We start from the raw sequence: 21,727 nt of genomic DNA, 5'->3' as shown, positions 1-21,727 counted from the left end.
ATTCTTCAAGTTTTATGTTCCATCAAATAAAATAGTTTTTTAACAGTTGTGCAAAAAAAGATCCACAATTATCTGAAAAACTGCACACAAAATCACAGAATGGTTCTCATTAAGAACATGAGATGCTGCACTGAATAGTCTCACTGTCACTGTTCTCCGGGAAAAATGGCATTTTGGGGGTAAAATATGTGTTTTTTTGGCAGGGTGGCCTGCTAAAATGCTTATTCCTGGGTCTAAATATCACATAATTGGGGTGGCTTCAACCCGTGTACATGGAAAAACATCCCGCGGGAAAACCGCGAACTTGGCAACACTGCTTGGGGCAGATAAATACGTCCTGCATGCAATCCACGCAAGCAATGGAAAGCGGCCTTCGTTCGCGCGCCAGTAGTAAAGGATTGTCGCTTCTGGCAATGGGTAGTTCAGCTGGAGCCTGGATACGTCTCTATTTGTTCTCATACCGCTGACATGCTTAATCTTTGATCTATAGGCAGACGCGTCGCGTGATAACGGCTCGACCGTGAGTGAAACCTAAGCGTTTGCGCACGGATGGGAGGGGCGGGTGACAATCATTTTCGGTTTACGTTTTTGGCTGTTTTTTTTTATTTCGGCCCGAAACCAATAATGCCATTTTCGGCCGAACATTTTCGCCGGCCGAAATTTCGGTGCACCCCTAGACAACGTAACTACGATGCTATGTGAACCGGCCCTAACAAGTTACGAAAATAATGTTTGAATAACGACACTGACATATAGCCTGATCATCTCATCTGACAGCAGATACTGAATCAGGACAACGCAAGATGCATGTCAGTGGGACAGAAACAAGTTTTTTAAAAGATTAACTGAATTGAACTTTTTTACAACGCTGTGTTATGCACAAGACCCTGCAAAAGATGCATAAATTCCAACAGTCAAACACGTCCGTCTAGCGCTTTTTCATAGAAAAACAATAGAGTGGCGCAGGTATGACGTCAGAACCTGGAAGTCTAATTCGCTGCTGGTTCCTTCACAATTTTTCAATGGGGTTTTTAAAATTATGTGTACAATAAATCCTGTGGTATCCATAACTAAACTATACTTTGACGTGTTGCGCTACAGTGTAAATTACACACACCCACAGCGAAAATGACTCGCACCCACAGAGAATTTTTTTTTAAATAAGACAGTTTGGGGTGTGAGTGTGGGAGGTGTACGTTGTAGAACAAAACGTCAAAGTATCGTCAAGCTTTATTTTACTCATAAATTGAAAACCCCCATTATAAAACCCTAAAGAAACATTTAAAAGGAATTAGACTTCCAGACATCATTTTTGACGACCACTCTTGGCAAATGTAGCGCAGTGGATTTAAAAAAGGCATTCTGTCTGACAGAAGAGCAAAGTCTTTGCAGCTTTCATATGTCTTTCAAAATAAAAGTCTCGCATCAGAAAAAAAACAAAAACATTTAGAAATAATTTTTTGTTGTTTCTGTGACTACACACTCCGAGACCCACTCAAAACGGTCTTCGGTCGCACCCACCAGTTGAGAAACACTCGTCTAGACTACTACACCTGTAAAAGAAATTCCTATATAAAATTCCCTGTGCTTTACAGTGCAGCTGATTTGCAGTTTTATATACTGTGTGGAATCTCATGTAAGCATCCAAAGTAAGTAAGAAGAAGGAATTTATGACTGAAGCGTCAGCCGTGTCATTCTAAGCTAAAACACTGGCCCATTTATGCAGCCAGATAATATGGAAACTAATCTTGCTTATTTTCATGCTCATAAAAGTGCTATTTGACTTGTAACATGAATAAACGAGTAAAACTTGGTAAAAATCTATAATCAATGAATGAATAACTTTGAATATTTGCATCTTTAAAAACAAAAACTGCTAAACTAGCCGTTCTAGTCTACTAGTGGTGAGAGTTCTAGTCTAGTTTGCAACATTTTCCAGTCTAACTTTTCTTCCTGCATTTCTTTCCTGTCCTTTCTCTATCATGGTAAAAAAGACGTATTAAAATGTAACAATAAGTAAACTGTAATAATAAGTATTAAATTATTTTTTTAAATAAAATTATGAAAAAAAAAATATAATCATGAGACCAAAAGTGGGCATACTCATGTGGGTGATGAGAGTTCTAGTCTAGCTTTCTACTCCTTCCTCTCCTTTTCTTTATTTTCTCAACTGATTTTTAAAAAAATCTAAAAGATCAAAATAAAAAAATACAAATAATGATAAAAAAAACCCATACATGTTTTTTTTCACTGAGTATGCACACATTTGCTCACATAATTTTTAATATATATATATACACATTTGCTCACATAATTTTTATATATATATTAGGGCTGTCAAAAGACTAATCGCGATTAATCGCATCCAAAATAAAAGTTTGTGTTTACATTATATATGTGTGTGTACTCTGTTAATTATTATTTAGATATAAATACACACACATTCATGTATATATTTAAGAAATATTTGCATGTATATACAGTATATACATTTATATAATCTATAATATATATAAATATAAATGTTTTATATATAAAAATAATATTTTTTTCTTAAATATATACATGCTTGTGTGTGTATTTATATATAAATAATAATTAACAGAGTACACACACACATATATTATGTAAACACAAACTTTTATTTTGGATGCGATTAATCGCGATTAATTTTTGACAGCCCTAATATATATATATATATGAAAAATTATGTGAGCAAATGTGTGCATACTCAGTTAAGAAAGAGCAGAAAGACTGACAGATTTCAACCAGAATTAAATGATTTTTTTAAATCTATAAAATGCCTGTAAATACCTGTAAACAACAGTAACGTTCTGAGTGTGCGCACTAGAGTTGGAAGTCCGAGGCGTTTCTTACCTTGAGTGAATCAAAGCACGCAATGACTCGCCCGTTCTCCACCTGGCAGCTCTTGGCAGGATGCGCAAACTTGCACTCGGCATCGGAGCGTGAGCACGTTCCCCGCTGAAACTCTCGACACACCTCCAGCGTCAGCCATTTTGTGTCCCGCATGTGAGCCATATTCATCGCCATCTCGCTTTAGCGGCAAGCAAACTTCGATTCCTTAAAATCCCAAAGTGCTTTGGGTGTGCTTGTGTTTGTCAAAAGCAGTTTGTCCTTTTAAAAATGTTCTCTTTCTTAGATCATTAAGCTCCTATTTCCTAGTGGATACACACCAGGCCAAAGCAAAAAAGAACAACAACAACAAAAAATTTGCTGCTAGGAAAAACTGAACTGCAGTAATGGATCCCAAAGCAAAAATCCTTGACTCGGATTGGCTGATTCAATAGTGCCCACTGCAGCTCTGTCTGTTTGAGTAAGAGCAAAAAAGGTAGGGGTCGTTCCTGGTCACAGGGATTGTGGGGTTGTGCGGGCAGTCCTTTCACTGATGTGGGCAGCAAGCAGGCAGGAAAGCTGAGGCTGGTACTACAAGCAGCTCCAAGCAGCGGCAGACGCAAGAGAGGGCACGATACTTAGTACCCACCTGCAACAGAGAAAAAGAGGAGGAAAACAGCTTTATAGGCGTTCCCAAAGCGCTCTTTAGCAAACATTTTCATCATTTGAGTCTGTGATTAGATTATTTCACTGTGGACGAAGATGTGCACTAAACTTAAATGAACCGAATAGACTACCTTATAGACCGAATAGACTTACAAATTGAACACATACATTACAAATAAATATCTAAAACATTTTAAATTCTCAGTAAAAGGTGCAAAAATAACTGTTTTTAGGAATTTAGAACGGAGGTAAAAAATTCTGGTAATGGCAAATTTTATATATATATTTATATAGTGTGTACTGTGTATAATTATTATGCACATATATAAATACACACACATATGTATATATTTAAGAAATATTTGCATGTATATACTGTATAAACTAAATATATATATATATATTAAAATAATTTGTCTTCTATATAAATACCACATTTTTCTTTTTTCTTAAATATATACATGTGTGTGTATTTATATATACATAATAATAATACACAGTACACACATATATTTTACTTTGGATGCGATTAATCGACTTGACAGCACTAATATATATATACACACACACACACACACACACACGCTTTTAAAAAATTGTATGACAAAATATGTTTTTACATTTCTTTAACTCATCAAAATAAGTCAAACATTTTCAACTTTTTTATGTTACAAGAATCAACTAATTTTGTAATGTAATTTAAGTCGAAATGACTTAAACATCCAAGTTGATTGTACTTAAAAATGTAAGGCTTTTTTTTTTTTTTTACAGGATATATATATATATATATATATATATATATATATATATATATATATATATATATATATATATATATATATATATATATATATATATATATATATATATATATATATATATATATATATATATATATATATATATATATACAATAAATAAAAAATGAAGGCTAATATAATTTATCCCTTTAAAACTAGAAAGTTTTTTAATCATCTTAGGGGCCACAAAAAGTTCCCCTAACTGAACTAATACAATACTTAATATTTTTCAAAATAGCACGTGATATGGAATCCATTATGCATACTATAGCATGCCACATTATCATCACATGAGCTCATCACCATGAGGCCATCACATGACGTTTATTTCCTCTGTCTAGTTATCCTCTCAGAAAATAAACGGATCGTGTTTTTTTGATCCAGTTTCATGTAAAAATAGATCAAGTATTCATGGAATGTCAAGTTGCGTGCATTATATTATTGCATACTGCATATTTTTGGCAGATGTAGTAGATTATCCAGGTATTCCATGCATGCATACATAAAACCCACATTCTGAAAAGTCACTGCATGGGATTGTGCTAATTAGGACAGACAGCATGAGTAGAATTGGGACGCGGCCCATCTTCCACTTTATCTCACTACCTCTCTGTGTTTCTCACTCGTTCTCTATTAGAATCTCACCAGCTGCATAAATCCTTCACACCCCTAAAAATGCCAGAAATGCACTGAAGTCTGCAGAATACCGTCAGTCAGAGCAAATACACATTCCTGGACTAACACACACCCCACTGACACAAATACACACACTGGTCTCTGTCTTATACAAACACACACACACAGAACATATACAAAGCAACCCTTCATAAGTTTCATTCCAGGTTGAGAAAAACTGAACCAAACAGCACATCACAGCTACAGCTAAGAGCCATGACGTATCATTTAACAGAGGCTGAGAAGGTGGAAAGTGAACGACGAGGTCATTTCCTGTTTCTCTAAAGTATTGCGAGACTAGCAGTGAACCAATCATAGGCAGAGATGTAGCAATGTTCCGGCCACATGCCAGTTGAGATCAGCAGCTCAGTCTGAGTGAGGGCGAGAAACGACACTTTTACAAGGATGTACCATAATTTTAACTTGAATGACATAATTTTTATTCCAGTTATTATTAATAAAACTATACGTAAGCTTAGTATTAGCAACCAGTTCCATAACAACAAGAAAAGAAATGACTTAATCTCTAAAGTTTCTTACACACTGAGTCATATGTAGAGAGCAGAATAACAGAGACTTGAGAGTGGCCTCTTTTAACTTGGGCCAGTAAGTAACCACCTAGCAACCAATCAGAATACCTTAGCAACCATCCACAACAAAGTGCCAAAAACCTCTCTGCATGTGCAAGCACCACTCACTGTCTTTAGAAAATGCAAAAATATATTAGTTTATTTATTAGTATTAGTATTTTTTCAGTAGTAAAAAGCAAACAAATAAATACATTTGCATAATTCTATAATATATTATAAATATATAAAGACCAATGAATACATATATTTATAATTCTATAATATATTATAAATAAAAAACAATTGGTAAACAAATATTTTTAATTTAATATAAATATTTATAATTATATCACACATTATGAATAAAACCTAAATAACACAAATAAAAAAATATATAATTCTATATTATAAATACATGTAAAACAAATAATACAATGAATTGAATGAAATTCTGTAATTCTATAATATATTATAATAAATACATAAAAATATAAAAATAAATTAAATATATTGATAATTCTACAATATAATATATTATAAACAATTATAAAAAAATCCACTAGTGATATTTATCTGCATTTATTTCATACTAAGTATAGTACAAATCCATTAATGTTTTTACTGACATATCGCTTGAGACTTACTGATATAAATATTATAATTAAACTTTTTTATGGAGTATGGAGCACATTTCTTAATATTAAGCCTAAAATGTGTTTTTAATATCACTATTAGTACAGATAGTATGATCTCTGTATAATATCAGTCTTTCAATGCAAGATATTTACCTAAAGTATACTTGCAATAGCTCCATTTTAGAACAATCAAATATATGTTAGTATATATTATAAAATATATATTACAAGATATTAGACCTTGCACAGTTTCCAGATAATCGTTCCAATTTAGCAGACTTTATTTAGTATTAGTATATCAAAAGCACAACTGCAGGGTATTTTTATTAAGTTCATAAATATGCAAATGTATTTGTAGTATACTGAACTTAATACATTTTGGTATATTTATTTTTCACTAGGGTTTTTGGCAGAAAAACGGTTACCATGGTACATTTTTGTAAGAGCACTGGTATGCTTCCTTGGCCAAGTACATTATAAAAACACACACACACACACAAAACACAGCCCTGTTTATGGAATGACATATTTTAATCCGATAAGACTTTCAGTGTGGAAGCAAACTGGATCCTGGGAACACTGAATACTCAAAACAGGCTAAATGATTTTGTGAAATGAAAAGTAAGTGATTGCGATGGATAACGTGAATCCACGAGCCTTGCAGCATGATTTTGATCTCGTATTAAACAGGCTCATGCCTGCGTTATCTATGTTTACTGAGAAGAGGAATAATCGCTGTGACGATTAAAGAAAATTCATGCTCAGACTTGGATCCTACATTCAAATCCTCGTCTTCACTTGATCATAACGATGCCGTTTCTTTGGTCCCTCTTTTTTTGGTTAAATGATTTGGCTATTAAGTCACCGTATATCTCCCACAATCCTTTGCGGTGAAATAACAGAATTCTTAGAAGTTGCTGCAAGGTCAAACAAGGAGAGAAAATAAGAACGAGGGAGGGAGGGAGAGAGAGAGAGAATGATCTGGAAGTATGCCAATCAAAGCCCATTAAAAAGTCAAACATTTTTGCCACTGGGAGGAGAACTGGATGTTATGTTCTCTTTTAAGAAGTGGGAACTATTTCAATGATTTACATCAATGAGATATTAAATGTTTCATTCTTTTTCACTTTGGCTTATGGCTTTATTTACGTCTGTACTGATGTCTAATATGCTCCTGCTGGTGAAAACGCCTGATTGAACATTTGATTTCCTGTGGTTCTGTTTGTTATTTGGCAGCAGTGCAATATTAAAGGACTGACTTTTAAATGGAGGAATTATAATTAAAGGTCTGAGTTTAGTCTGTTAAGGAAACAAAAAACAAACTCTTCCTGCATAGATCTTTGACTCTTCAAATATGCAGTATATTAATACTGAAACAGCAGTGTTTAGTTTGAGACTGGAGATATTAAGTCACATTTGTAAACATAATAGCTAATACCTAAGAATATGGGAAACTGTTACCGTTTAAGGCTCTAAAAGTATGATGTCCTGCACCAACACTTTTATAAACAGAACCATATACTGTAGGAACTAAAACCAGAAACAAGAAGGATTTTTACAGTATGATGTCATAGAACCTAAAAGTTCCACAAAGAACTTTTTATTCTCTAGTTCTTAAGAAAGTCACATATGAACTGGAAGAACCCAGAAACCAATCTAAAGAACTTGAATGTAGCATCAAGAACTTCTTCAAATCTCTAAAGAACCATTTACAACTAAAAATGGCAAAAAATACCAATACTAAAAACGTTATTTTGCTCTAGTTCTTTAGAAAACCATATATAAACATGAAGAACCCATACAACCAATCAGCTGATCTAAAGAACTGTATGCCTATAACATCAAAAACATCTACAAATCTCTAAAGAACCATATACAAGCAAAAAATACCAAAATAACAAATATTCAGGCAACATTTTTTTAATAAAATGAAGTTATAGGGCCCTATTTTAACGAGCTAAGCACATGGTCTAAAGCGCATAGCACAGGTTCACTTGGGGCGTGTCCGAATCCACTTTTGCTAGTTTAATGACATGAAAAACGGTCGGCGCACCAGGCGTATGGTCCAAAAGGGTTGTACCTATTCTCTTAATGAGTCATGGGTGTGTTTTGGGCATAACGTGTAATAAACCAATCAGAGTCTCATCTCCCATTCCCTTTAAAAGCCAGTTGCGCTTGCACCATGGCGGATTTGTTATTTACATGGCGGAACTTGCGAGCGGAAAGACGGAACGCTTCTCCAGAGAGGAATCCTTTTATTTTTAATATTTAAAAATGTTTGTGTGTGTAATAAGCAGACAATACGTGCGTTGTGCATCCGCCTAAAGGCACACATTATTAACGCGCCCTTTAAATAACACAAAAAATACTGCACTATTCACTATAGACCAGGTTTCAGCTGGTCAATGGCGCAGTCGTTTTCAGTTGCCTCAAAATAGCAGCGCGCCAACAATGTGTCAGAACACACCTTGTTTTCAGACCAGCACACCCATGGGCGAACAGATGGGCACGAGTCCATTTTCTATTTAAACAACGTGGCGCTGGACGTGAAAATAATTACTGCGTCGGGCTGAAACTAGCAAAAAACACTTGCGTCCCATCTGGCGTCGCATTGCGCTGGGTGTATGATAGGGCCCTAAGTGTTGAACCTAATGTGATGCACATCACCTTTATTTTTATGACCAAACCTTAAAAATAAAAGATCAAACCTGTACGTTTATTTCAGACAAAATCCACAAAACTACAACCTTAAAGTACAGCTCATTTTTCCGAACCCATCAACACAAGCTGAGATAAAGAATGGATCTTTATGATGTCGCTCTGCAATTCAGAACCAAAATACTTCTGATTTGGAATCAGGCTAGATGTGAACGCTCTAAAATACTGATTATATTTATGGGAATCCATATCAGGATTTTTTCCATGCATGAAGGAACTGGCCTGAATCTGGGTAGAGCTCTTGATCAGAAAGGTGTGCGGGCAGCGGAGATGGTTATCTAAACCACAGCATTACATCGTTTGACTCAGATGTGTGTAGGTGATGATTGCCATGTTGGAAAGGGTTGAAAATAGTATCATCACCATGGTTACACAGCACAAAGCCCTTCTACCCAGTAACTCAGAAACAAGCACGGTTTATAAACCCACAAACGTTCTGCAAAGCTGAGAGAATCGAAAAAAGGTCAAAGCAAAGGTTAATGATTTTCCACATAGTATTTATGAACTATTCAAATGATAAACGTTTAGAATGATACGAGTTAGAATTAGATTTTTTTTCTGCGACGCCCTCTAGATGTTAAGCGCATAAACATCTTGGCACATTCAACAAGCAGTCGTCATCAGACATATTTCACTAGTGCCATTAAAGACAGCAGGCATCATTTGCATGCAAAAACACAAAACATTACTTGGCAAACGAAAGTCTAGCATCTGAAGACAACAGAAAGGCAAGAATGTTACTGAAACAAAAAGCAAGAAAAACCTAGGATGAGACGTGAGATGGCGCGAACAACCAGATGTGCTACGATACCTAACGCAGGTGCAACGCATTTATCGCCGCAACAGTCGTATAATAGCTAGCATATGGGATTAAACCACTAACAAGAATCTTTGGCTATACTTACTCAAATAAGTGCAGAGTAATATTAATTCACTACATGTACTTACTATAGAGATAACCGAATGGTTACTTGTAATAATGCGTAATATATATTGTTATTACTATAGTAATTACATGTAGTAACGTGTAACTACGTCACCTTAAAATAAGGTGTTACCGAATCTTTTTGCATCAACATTACAATCCATGATTATTCACTGCTAATGCAAAATTCTGCCCAAAAAAGATTTAGAGCTAGTCTGAACACAATCGAAGTGAAGTGTGCTTCCCTATGAAGTCTCCATGTGCTTGTTTTCTCGACACTTTCACTTTCTCAACAACAGCGTGCCGTCGACAAAACCCGAAGACTTGGCGCCGGGCAGATTATTTGTTTATTTTTCTTCCTCCCCCTCCAAAAAAGCACTATCTCCCAACAACTGAAACAATTGCTTTAATCACACACAACCTTCTCAGCGACTTTTAACAGTCTGCAGCGCGGTGAAACAATAACCCGCCTATGAAGTGCCCTAAAAGTCAGCAAAACCTGTTCTTAAGCAACCTTTTCTTACATGTTTACGTTTCCCTTTAGCGCAGGAAAACCACGGCGAGCAGCCGACGAGCAGACTTGTGAGAGCTCGAATCCATATGTTTCTCTCTGCAGTGAGAGCGTGTTCAGCGTTTACTTACATGACTGCATGGTAGAGTGACGCACTCAGACAGAAGTGAAAACCTGCGTCAACATCTCTCTCCCCTCTCTTTTCCCTCTCGCAGACAGTTACGCTCTCACACACACGCCCCTGTGCAGTCCCAGGGTGCCTGACTGGGTCCTACCGCTCTCAAATCTAGCACGAGCCATATTAGGAAACAGCAGTTAAACATGTCACACGTAATTTACATGTGGGGGGAGTGGAAAGAAGCTCTCGGGCTCTTACGACAGAGCCCGAGAGCGTATGCAAAAAAAAAGAAAAAAAAGAAGAAAAAAAAAACATGCACACGCTGGTACGCGCATAAAACAAACAGAAGGGAAGTGAGACCCGAGAGGGGGGCTTAAAAAAAAGGAGAAGTGCTCTTGGGCTCAACAGTTAACCAATCGCACGGTTGCCACTGTCTAAACAAGTAGCCGGTCGCGGAGGGGTGGGGGAGTACCTGCGAGAGGGACGTTTCCTGCCAAACGCACACGCACAGATGCGACCGCAACTTTTTAGAACCAGGAAAAACACTGCTGAGATTGGTTTGCAGTCCCCGAGACATAACAAACTGCAGTTCACCACAAAAGCACCCTATAAAGTCAAAGACAGCCCACACACGCTGAACAACCCCCCATCCTCGCACGGCAAGCCTGCAAAAGTGGTGCAATGCTTCAAGCCTCGGCTGTTAGAACTGCGAAAGAGAAGACAGACAGGAACTTGAGAGCGAGACAGTGCAAAAAAGCAGTTCTTACCTCTCACATCATGATTACTACTGAGTGCGCGTATGTGTGTGAGAGATCAGACACGGGCGGCAGGCCGCGACAGCAGAGCCTCAGGCACCGGGTGGACCATTCTCAGAGAGGAGGAGAAAGAGAGAGAGAGAGAGAGGCAGATAGAGAGAGACGGAGCGCGTGTGGCTGCTGGTTGCGCCACTGTGTGTGTGTGTGTGTGAGAGAGAGAGCCGAGAGCCTGCGAGAAACAGCAGCACTGCGCAGAGCACTGAACTCGAGCGCCAATCACGCTCGCAGGAACCGCCCACCCACATAACCAGGAAGTGCTGCTGCTGCTGCTAATGCTTTGAGTTCCTCACCGTAGAGAGAAGAAAATGAGAAGGGGAAGGGACAAAAGGAAGGAAAGGGAGGTAAAGAAAAGAAAACGAGTGTGCTTGTGAGATTACATCGTGCTTTCCCAGGAATCCGTCTGCGTTCGACACCAGACTGCAGTGGGACACGCATACACACACACAGCTGCACACCTGGTGCATTGTGCGGCAAAGTTATCTGCTGATAGGAAAGGCAGGATTTGGTCTTAATTCCACTCTGAATATGGGTTACGGCCATTTCAGGAGAGAAACATATCCTCGGAGTGGCTCTGCATGATGCGTTTCCCCTATAATCCCCTTTGAAAAGCATGATATATTCACACCATAAGCTATTTATTAAATGACAGAGGAGAACTGGGTTGCCTTAATTTATTTCACTGCTGTTAATACTAACAAACTCCCACATGGCCGGGAATTTAGAGTCCCTTTAAACTAAACAATATTTTCCTGGAGGGCCATAAAGCGTTGAAACTGGGGCATTAATTCATTATCTTCTGGAGAAAAAAAAAATGCTTTATTGCATTATTTGCATACTTGAGCCTCGCCCAGCAACGACTGCGGTTATGACTCCATCCGACTACTGGAAAAATGACACACAGCTCACAATGGAATAATCATAATAATAAAAGACGATCCGTTTTTTTTTTTGTGTGCAAAAGTCAATAGAAAAAGGAAACCTTGCTGATATTCACACGCACTAATCACAGGGAATTTTGTTTTCATGAGAATTGTTTAGAGATTCCTCACGCAGACGGTTCAAGGATGTGTGAAAAGCTCAAGTGCGTCTTGGGATGTTTTAGGTTTGCAGCTTGAGGGACGAAAATGTCAATGGCATGTGCATGGCAGGAAACTGCTAAAAAGAGCTATACACCATTGATACTTTAGTATTATTTATATACTATTATAGCATATAAATATGCTAATTTTCCAACTCCCCTAGAGTTAAACAGTTGAGTTTTACCGTTTTCAAATCCATTCAGCCAATCTCCGGGTTTGGCGGTAGCACTTTTAGCATAGCTTAGCATAGATCATTGAATCTGATTAGACCGTTAGCATTTCACTCAAAAAAATTACCAAAGAGTTTCGATATTTTTCCTATTTAAAAATGTAACTCTTCTGTAGTTACTAAGACCGATGGAAAATGAAAAGTTGCAATGATATTACGCAGCGCCTGAAAATAGTCCCCAGCACGCTCTCTGAGCAAGCAGGTTGTCATGTAGACGGAAGTAAGTCTACTTTCAGGCGCTGCGTAATATCATTGCGCCGCTGCACCCATGGTACGGCAGCAAAGTTCCTTGATTATTACGCAGGAATGAGAGTATAGTTCCTAGCCATATCAGCCTAGAAAATCGCAACTTTTCATTTTCTGTCGTTCTTAGAACACAATGTAACTACAGAAGAGTCAAGTTTTAAATAGGAAAAATATCTAAAGTCTTTGGTCATTTTTGAGCGAGATGCTAACGGTCTAATCAGGTTCAATGATCTATGCTAAGCTATGCTAGAAGTGCCACCGTCAAACCCGGAGATCGGCTGAATGGATTCAAAAACGGTAAAACTCAACTGTCTAACTCAAGGGGAGTTGGAAAATGAGCCTATTTTCAAAAATAGTGGCGTGTTCCTTTAAAGTGTAACCTTGCAGATTATTGCTTGCTACAATGTCGATAGTAAATGAACAATTTTATTCATTCGCTGTGTTACCTGGACTGATAAATTCACGTTTATTTGTCAGCAAAAGTCCTTTTGACAGCTCCAGTGCTTTTGTGAAAATGGCATTTTCAGATTTTTAATTGCCACATTCTCTCCATATTTTTTTGCAGCCTTTAGCCACTGCTTACAACTGGATCCTTCACTGGAAACCAAAATATACTCACTCCCGCTAAATGTTTATGCCCGGTCTATGAATTCTTGCACCTGGGAACAATACAAATCGACAATTTTATGAATAAAGTTTGCTAAGAGGTATTTCCTACTAAAGTAAGGCGGTATATGTATCTGATAAGTATATCCATAGCAGATGTTGGCAGTGCATGTCAAAAAAACTTTTTTTTCCCACCTTTCTACTATATTGGCAGCCAAGTTTTATTGAAAGCCAATTTTGCCAGCGGTGGAGTACCCCTTTAAACTTATTATGGACTGTCGACAAGTCTGGTGCATTTTGCAGCTCATTCAAGCCAAATTTGGATTGACCGACCACAGTTTGTTTTGTTTTTAAGTGGCATTTCTGCCAAAATGCATGTACATTTAAGAGCGGGTTTATATGAAAAAAGTTGGTAATTGTTAATCTGTGATAGCTGTGAAAGAAACTCAGACGGGATGCTAACGGTCTAATCAGATTCAATGATCTATGCTAAAAGTGCAACCGCAAGACCTGGAGATTGGCTGAGTGGATTCAAAACAGTAAAACTCAACTGTTTAACTCTAGGGGAGTTGGAAAAGGAGCCTATTTTTTTAAAAAAGTGGAGTGTTCCTTTAACAGTTTAAGTACAATAAGTAGTAAAAAGATAACTTAGTTCAATACTCATGGGACGCGCCGTCTGACATCCAGCTTTTGTGCGCATGCTTTGGATGTGTGCTCTCAGAAAACCATATATCAGAAGTTTAGACTGATAAGGCTTTAAAAAACATGCAGATAATAATCTTTCATGATGATGAAGAACTGCAATGTCATGAAAGCGTGACCGCAATAGAGATGATAATCCAAACCAAACAGATATTTTAGTTTTTTGCAGAGTATCAGAGGCACAAGAAGCTATACAGGCTCCGCCCTCTTCTGGAAAGCGGGGTGGGGAGCAGCAGCTCATTTGCATTTAAAGATACATGCACAAAACAGCAGTTTTTTTTTCTTCCACTCAAAAATGGGCATTTACAACACGGTATACTAAATTATATGTGGTAATTTGAGCAAAAACTTCACAGACACATTCTGGAACACCTGAGACTAGGGCTGTAACGATTTGACCGAAAATAAAAACCTCGATTAATTGAACATTTTACCTCGATTACGATTAATGAACAATTATTTTGCTTTTTTTTCTTCATTTTTTGCCCTCGTAAGGTTTTTGAGTAAGTTCCTGATAAGGTTTGTACTGTAAATATTTTCAACTATTAAAAGGTGGAATTTTTGTTTTCTAATGAAAAAGTGCATTTCTTTGTGATTTTAAAACACTTGAAGGAAACGGTTCACTTTCAGCAGTTATTGTCTATAGGGCTGATTTATGTTTGTTGTACATCAGATACAGATAAATTGACACAGTAGGCCTACATTACATTTATTTGAATGCATTAATGAGAGAGTGATTGTGTGTGTGAATTACTCATACCGTCTCTATTCATTATGAAGCTGTGGTTTGTACTTACTTCAAAGGTATTAAAATATATGCTATAATGGTTGAGTTTCTAAGCTACTTTAGTGACTTTACTTTAGTCACAGGACAGCGTTGACACTGCGTTTCTGCGCGCAATCTTCACGTGATGTGCGAGCTTCTGTCTGAGTGTTCGTTTGTCACAATATATCAGGCATTAGTTCAACATAATACACATCTGATGGTCTAAACTCGCTTTAATGTTCAAACTGGCAGGGCTTAAAACACATACAAATGACAAAGCTTTGTGAGGACGCAGGTGAAAGAGGTCTGCCTTCAGGGCGCGCGCGCGTTGTCAGAGACGCGACGCTACACGGCTCGGCTCTCTGTGTCACAGAAAGAAGCTGAGCACTGAACGGATATGTATTTTTGTTTTTGAATAGTGCACAATCGCTTTAAATGTTGAAACTGGCAAGCCTTTAAACACATTTACTTGACAAACTTTATGAGCACGAAAGTGAAAGCGATCTGGCTTCGTGGTTTGCGCGCGCCCTGTGTGTGTGTGTGTCGGTGGCAGCGCGTATAGGCTATAAGAATGGCGATTAACTGACCTTTATACTATAAACTGTGTAAAACATGCAGTTACTATAGTGAATCTGGGCATCTATAAACACAGATAACTGTTCTTGCATCTCTGTGTTCCTGCAAACTGCACTTGATGTGACTGACGGGGCGGAGTCCGAAACCGAAATAACCGACATGGGAAAAATACTTTGATTAGAGGATCTTTCAGTTATTTTTCGATTAATCGTACAGCCCTACCTGAGACTTATAATACATCTTGTAAAAAGGGGCATAATAGTAGCCTGGCTTCGCCCACCTACGTACTTCCGCTCAATTTTCACTTTCCTTCAGTACTCCGTCTCGGATTGCGGTATATTCTCTGGTTTTCTCCAATCAAATTTTAACTGGTCCAATCAGCGAACAGAGGGAGTAGCTGAGAACGATGATGTTGATGTCGTGCGCTAGTTTGAGATGACATACGTCACGACCAAACGTTAGCGATTGGTTATGGCAGCTCCAGAGTGTCAAACTTCAACAGAGTACCCACCTTCAAGGAAGTAAGCGCTTGTCAGCGGAGAGTGGCCAGACTCTCTGTACAAATGAAATGTACGAGAGTCTGGTAGGACCAGGCTAGCATAATAGGTCCCCTTTAACTTAATGAAACTTGACTAAATGAAAGACTGCTGCACCAGTTTAAATTCAATTTTAGACATGTAAATTAAAGTCAGAGGTGAACCTGCAGTGGTTGAATTGAAAATGTGGATTCTGTAACATTTGTCATGCACATTTATACCATAAATAACCCGTTGTTTCAGCTTTGTGCTAGTTTCTTATGTGTAAATAATAGTAATAATAAAAAATAAAAAAACATATCCTTACTTGAATATTATAAATGGAAATAACTTTTGTAAATTCTTGTAAAAAGTATAATTGTAAAGTCGATTTCCACATGTCTAGACATGGGGTGGTTCACCTAATAAATGCAATTTTGGTCATTTACACTTACCAACCACAGCAATGTTACTACTTTCCTATTCATTTAAAACAGTCATGTGAATTACATTAGGCCCGATATCAAAAATGGTTAGCCTGTTTAGGTACCCTTTAGCTGGCATCAGCGATAAATATATGATAATTTATGCCGCTGATGCCAAGACCAAGGGAACAATCCAACTCTGGTTTATTTTAACAACCAGACACACACATAAACTCTCTTTTCACTCTGCCTACCTCTTTCCCCATTTCCCTCAACTGACCGATTCATTCAGATATTACACATAGGGAAAATATGTCTTATCCAGTAATTCCTGTCTTCTTCCTTTCCACTCATACATTCGTGTCCTCATACTTCGAAAAGGTTGTTTAAGTATTAAGAGTGACGATAGTGGCAATAATAGTCAACAGTAAGAGACTATGGTCATACTTTCCACTGAAATGACTCTCGCTCGCTCTCAATTTGTATGACAAATGGAACTCTATTAGCAGACTGTTAAAATGGCCTAACACTCTCAAGTTTTGCATCTCTCTAAATGACTGTGTATGGGTGAGCACCAGTGTTGAAAAACGACTAGCTAAAAGTAGCGATGCTAGTAATGTGCACAATTAATCCATATTTATGTGGATCGTGTGTTTGTGTTTTATCTGTATGTGCACATGTTTTTAACAATGTATATTAATGGATAGAAAAGCGAGTAAAAAAAACGAGCTGACTGGGGTGACCTGATTTATGTTGGTCTGGCTTCATGAAATCCGAACATTCAGTTGAGCCAAATACACTGACTCACCAAACAGACATCTAGACGCACACATGATCGTCAAACAAGCATTCAGAAGGAATTTTCGATGTGCTCCTCTCTCACTCTATCTCTTTCTCAACCCCTTATCCCATCTCTCACAGGTTTCTCATTAATGCGTCACCATTTACAGCTTAAACATGTCTGAGTAAACAGAGAAAAGAAAGGAGTGAAAGTGATTAGGTGTGGCCGTTTACACAGTAATTTAGTGTAGTTTATAGTTTACTGAAAGAGTGTATGTTGGTGTAAAGTGTAAAGTAGACTCACCTAGTCAGATGTCTAACTATTGACATAAAGTCTGATACTCAACGCAGTACATTCTGGCAAAAAACAAGACAAGAAGAGATTGTCTGACCTACACCAACGTTCAAAAGTTTAGGGGTGGTAAGATTTTAAGTCTCTTATGCTCACCAAGGCTGCATTAATTTAATCAAAATACAGTAAAACAGAAATATTGTGAAATATTTGTACATTTAAAGTAACTTTTTCTATTTAACTCTTTCCCCGTCAATGTTTAAAAAAAAGAAGTTGCCAGCCACTGCCAGCATTTGATCATTTTGAACTTTTCATGCTATTGATGATCACGTTATATTACATATGCATATGATTACATATGATATCGCTTGTTTCTGCTTCTTCTTCACATGTCTTTTAATCAGGAGATTCTGTACTATTTTAGGAGATGTGTCATAGCGCCCCATACCGCATAACAGTGAAAACACGGAAAGCCGTTAATGGCGGGGAAGTATTGTCTCATAAAGGATGGAAAGTTCTGTCTATGGTGAGGAAAGAGTTCATATATTTTACATTGCTTTCTAAACATGCGCCTCTCGTCTTGTGCGAGACACGAGTTTAGCGGTCAAATATGTCCGTCTAGCGCATGTTTACATAGAAAACAATAAAAAAAGTTGTGCAGAAAGTGCATTCTTTGTGAACGGCTTGATTATGGTTTTAACTTAAAGGGTAACTAAACCCCTGCTCAGAGCTTAACTCCACCCACTGGCAAATTTTGAAAAATGCTGGAAAAGTGGGCAGAGCCCAGCGGAGACAGAGGGGACGAACCGAGGGCGGAGCTGAGCGGAGGGCGTGCACCTGAGACCCGCAGTGACGGATTGATTGACAGCTGTAAGACTCGCGAGTCGCAAAGATGGAGATTGACTGGAGTGACGCCAGCTTTGCAAAAGAGCGGTCATTCTCCTACCTTCACCTGAAGTGGAGGAGGGTGGATTGTCTGTAGACACAAACCCGGAGCCTTATCAATGCGAGCCGCTGGCTCAAACTGCGTTAACTCCCGATGCCGACGATGCTAGTGAAGCAGCCGCGCAAGAGAACTGACCTAATCTATCTGCGTCCGCGGCAACCACTTGCGTGTCAGGGTTTGAAAGCGCGTCTCATGTATGAAAATTATCTGTACACATGACGGGCGGCAATAATATCGCAAGAAAAGCCTGACGTGTACTGACAACTGCATTATTTAACCGTATTTTTTTCATTACAATGTTAAAGCAAGTGTCAAGTCAATTTCATTCATAATGTTTCTACTTCATGTAATATGACAGTTAATACTGAAGTGAAGCCGTTCTCATCATGTGATTGGGGAAAACATATCTGAGGGCGTGGTGAGCTCGTGCCAGGGGCGCGGATAGTGAGCCGTTGGAAGTGCCATCCTACGTCACGATGTACCACAACGTCCAATAGGAAAATTCAACTGCAGTAGCCACCGTTCAACCTTAAGAGGGCAGCACTTTGGCGGTTTTACACCATATTTTATAGAATTAAAACACTTTATACTCAAATGTTAAAACATTTACTCGAATCAATGAACAGCATTAATAAAGCTCCAGTATTACAGATCATTAACTAAAAAAAGTTGGTTTAGGGTTTAGTTACCCTTTAACCAAGTTTTCTTCCACCCCAGATAGGGGATTTCATCCTTATTTTTTATTTTATTTGAATTCCTATTATAACTGTTATACTATATATATTTTTATTTGATTCACTTATGACCATTTTAACTTCATTTCTGTGTAAAGCACTTTGAATTGCCACTGTGTATGAAATGTGCTATACAAATAAACTTGCCTTGCCTTGCCTTGTCTGCATTGAGCTTCTCTATTTTCTGCAATGTTTTGAATGAACAACACAACAGCGCCACATTTAGTGGGTTGAAATGGATAGGCTAACACAAACATTAAAACGCAACAATGACTCTTACATCATCGTCACGCATCTTGTGCGCCACTGATAAGGCTGCCTGGCACAAACTTAAAACAGGAATGTACTGTTTTTGCATTTCGAATCGGACCGCCTTCCGTATTCAACTTATGAAGAAAGTGTAACGGCTCTCAACTGTTCAAAAGGCTTAGGTCCGACATCATCGTCGTGCCAGCTACGCTATTTTCGTAAGTTGAATACGGAAGGCGGTCTGCCAGAAGCTAGATATTTTACTTTATAACGTGTTAAATATGGATCTTTTTCTAACAAAAACCCATCAATTCGCTTCAGAAGGTCTTTATTAACCTCCCAGAGCCGTGTGGATTACTTTTATAATGGATGGATACACTTTTTTGGGTTTCAAATTTTGGGCTGCCGTGGACATTTTTTTAAATATAACTCCGGTTGTATTTGTCTGAAAGAGGAATGTTATAAACACCTAGGATGGCTTGAGGCTGAGTAAATCATTGGGTAATTTTCATTTTTGGGTGAACTGTCCCTTTAACACCGCCTTGATATACACTTGCAAAATTCCCTAACCACTTCCCCTTGGGGGAATCCCTACCACCATTTTGAAGTGCGTTCAACTTCGTCAAGTGGACAAGGAAAGTTTATCTGGACAGACCCTCGATTTTAACCGAGGGTGCAAGTCTACTCAATATATACACTTCAGGCAGATTCAGCGTGCACATGCACCATGATTGTGACGTCACAGCAGGTTGCGTTTAATTTAACCCCACCATACACTTTTTTTCTGTGATTTGTGTTGTCTTTTGTGATGTTTTTTATGAAGCAACTCTGCATTGTGCCCAAGCAGAATTTGTGTGATTTGTGATGTTGTTTGTGATATTTTTTATGAAGCAACACTGCACTGTGCCCAGAATTTCCCAACCCAGAAGTTAACCAACCAACCAACCATGATATTGGCGATATTTTGACATTTAACCGCATTTAATACTTATAGCTACCTTAAAGGATTAGTTCACTTAAAAATGAAAATTTCCTGATATTTTACTCACCCCCATTTCATCCTAGAAGTTCATGTCTTTCTTTCTTCAGTAGAAAAGAAATTACGTTTTTTGAGGAGAACATTCCAGGATTTTTCTCCACATAATGGACTTTGATGACAACCAATGGGTTAAAGGTCCAAATCAATGCAGTTTCAAAGGGCTTTGAATGGCTTCAAAGGGCTCTGCACGATCCCAGACGAGGAATAGGTTCTAATCTAACGAAACAATCTGTCATTTTCAAAAATAATCAAACATGTATATACTTTTTAACCTAAATTGCTCATCTTGCGCTGCTCTGCAACACGCCACGGATTACGTAATCACGTCGGAGAGGTCACACTAGACGTAGGCGGCAGTACTGATGATCAAGGACTTTGTTCCATTTAAACCCACTGTAAGGGTTTCGCAAGTAGTGGGCACTTATGCAACATAACCAATGACATACAGTACATCTGAGTGAATGAGATGGAGGGAAGTTAGTGAAAAAAAATTGGACTGAAACGCAGCCACTGGCAGTGTTTTTTCATGTTAAAACTGTAAAGCTGCTTGCGTTAAAGCAATATATTGTATCAAGTGCTATATAAATAAACATGACGTGACTTGATTAGAGTGTCGAATTGCAGAGCTTGTGCAAACACATTGCTACAATCAGATGCTTTCTTAACTGCTGTTTTCTTGCCTCTGTCATTTTTGTTCTGTGTTTATTTTGTTATTACAAGGAGTAAATCAGGGCATTTACACCACATCCACTGGGTCTGGCTTTCCTCAGGTCGCCACATTAGGCACGATGGTGTGGAGAAAAAGTCCCTCTTGATGTAAAAAAAAAAACATTTGATGTTACTCATGGGGCTTGTGTGGAAACCGGGCCATTTTGAATCATGCAAAAATATGAAAGTCACACCTGTACATGGTGCAGAGACAGGAAGTTCGCCTTTTGAACAGGAAATGAAAATCATGAGGTGACAAAGACAACTGCCAGCACCATCTTTATCAACCTTCATGGGGCAGAACATTGCAGAACACGCCTCCGTTTGCCTCATTTTCTACAGTAGCTCCCGAATATGTGCCAACAAAGTACAGATACACACACTGAACAAGGCAGAAATTTACTGTGCACAAATAACCTCAGTGTTTTATAGCGATGCCTGTTTCTCTCTCTCTGTCTTTCTCTCGTCTCAGCACTGGTATGTGTCAGGATACTGTAAATTGTGCTGGCTGGTGGATGTGAACTCTTGCTGGGCTAGAGAATATTCTCGT

General features: G+C 38.1%; 1 protein-coding gene across 29 annotated transcripts in view; it reads right to left on the bottom strand.

The window, feature by feature from the left end:
* mbnl1 (muscleblind-like splicing regulator 1) overlaps positions 1-21,727 on the bottom strand; it is a 72,637-nt gene that overhangs the window by 46,187 nt on the left and 4,723 nt on the right. For 5 of the 29 annotated variants that reach the window (XM_079818984.1, XM_079818998.1, XM_079818977.1 and 2 more), the window contains exon 2: positions 2,878-3,502. In XM_079818984.1, the coding sequence (XP_079675110.1) occupies positions 2,878-3,051 (174 nt within the window). In that variant the 5' untranslated portion in view covers positions 3,052-3,502. Of the gene's footprint in view, positions 1-2,877; positions 3,503-10,365; positions 10,696-11,237; positions 11,477-21,727 lie in introns of those variants that run through there. The other 24 variants (XM_079818999.1, XM_079818975.1, XM_079818987.1 and 21 more) reach the window with 16 other exon arrangements.

The sequence above is a fragment of the Gobio gobio genome (genome assembly GCF_949357685.1).
Source record: "Gobio gobio genome assembly, chromosome: 6".
NCBI lineage: Eukaryota > Metazoa > Chordata > Actinopteri > Cypriniformes > Gobionidae > Gobio > Gobio gobio.
Note: the sequence above shows the minus strand (reverse complement) of the source record. Positions and strands in the feature narration are given on the sequence as shown.